Here is a 1,223-nt window from a genome sequence, read left to right on the forward strand (position 1 = left end):
CTTTTTACATTTTGTTAGGGTTGAATGTAAGCATACTCATATCAACTGTTTGAATTAATTTTGTTTCACATTTTTCCAATTATTCTATAAAATAGCAAATACATTTCACAGATCCATGAAAAATAAGCTTATTAACTAACAAAATATATAAGACAAAAATAATTAAAGTTGTATTTTAATAGTTTGAAAATTTTTAACAGAAACTCTGATTTCTACGTTATTATTTGCAAAGTAGGGCATAAAAACTTTTTTAGAATTATCGAAAGCTTGATAAAACTGAATAATTTTTATTTATTCTCTTTGAAGATAAATAATTTAGTCTCAAGCTATTGAACACAAAAATGAGAGCTAAACCACTAGATCGTGAAAAGTTAGTGATGAATTAGTTCAGTTGATAATTGCAGATCATCGAGTGTCCTTACATGAGATAACTATAAAGACAGGCATGTGTTATGGCTCAACTCAATCAATTATCTGCGATCATTTAAGACTGATTAAACTTTCTGCGAGATGGATACCAAAAGCGTTTAATTATGAACACATGGTTAACAGAGCCTAGCATTAAGTGACTTTATTTAATCATTGTTTTTGTTTCATCTGTTTAAATAAACAGAATTTTATTATGTAGAACAATGGACGGGTGGCTATCAATTTAACTATTTATCTACAAGATTGAGAAACGTTATGTTGAACATTTGTTTGCACAAGTTTTTCGTAGCCTTGTCAAAAAAAATATGTCTGTCTGCTAAATTCTTTACTAACCTTGTATGACTAATTATCAATTTATCTATTGATAGACAATGTCAATTTTTACAATTTGTTTGTTTCTTCACTACTAGGTGCATAACTATAAACAAATTTTTACAATACTGTACTATTCTTAATATTTTATCATATGAATTTGTTATATAACAAAAGGTTTCTATAAAAATTTAAAAGTACATTTATTATAGATCTTTTATCTCAATTTAACAGATAATAGAAAATTTCTGCAATTTTTGCAGTTAGTAATTTTACCTGCGTTAATCCAAAATTCATTATATAATTTAAACTTTTATGATTTTAGGTGCAGCAAATGAAGAATAAAGATAACAGAGTGAAACTCATGAATGAAATTCTTAATGGCATGAAAGTTTTAAAACTGTACGCTTGGGAAGAACCATTTCGGAAAATTATATTAAAGATAAGAGACAAAGAAATCGATCAGTTAAAAATAATTGCTT

General features: G+C 26.4%; 1 protein-coding gene across 1 annotated transcript in view; it reads left to right on the forward strand.

The window, feature by feature from the left end:
- Positions 1-1,206, forward strand: part of LOC111625181 (multidrug resistance-associated protein 1-like) — a gene marked incomplete at its 3' end in the record, with an annotated part of 4,359 nt that extends 3,153 nt beyond the window's left edge. The window contains exon 2 of the mRNA XM_023368244.1: positions 1,067-1,206. Coding sequence (XP_023224012.1) covers positions 1,067-1,206 — 140 coding nt within the window. The remainder of the gene's footprint in view (positions 1-1,066) is intronic.
- Positions 1,207-1,223: the final 17 nt, after the last annotated feature.

This window comes from Centruroides sculpturatus, unplaced genomic scaffold (genome assembly GCF_000671375.1).
Source record: "Centruroides sculpturatus isolate CEXI.00-Female unplaced genomic scaffold, Cexi_2.0 scaffold258, whole genome shotgun sequence".
NCBI lineage: Eukaryota > Metazoa > Arthropoda > Arachnida > Scorpiones > Buthidae > Centruroides > Centruroides sculpturatus.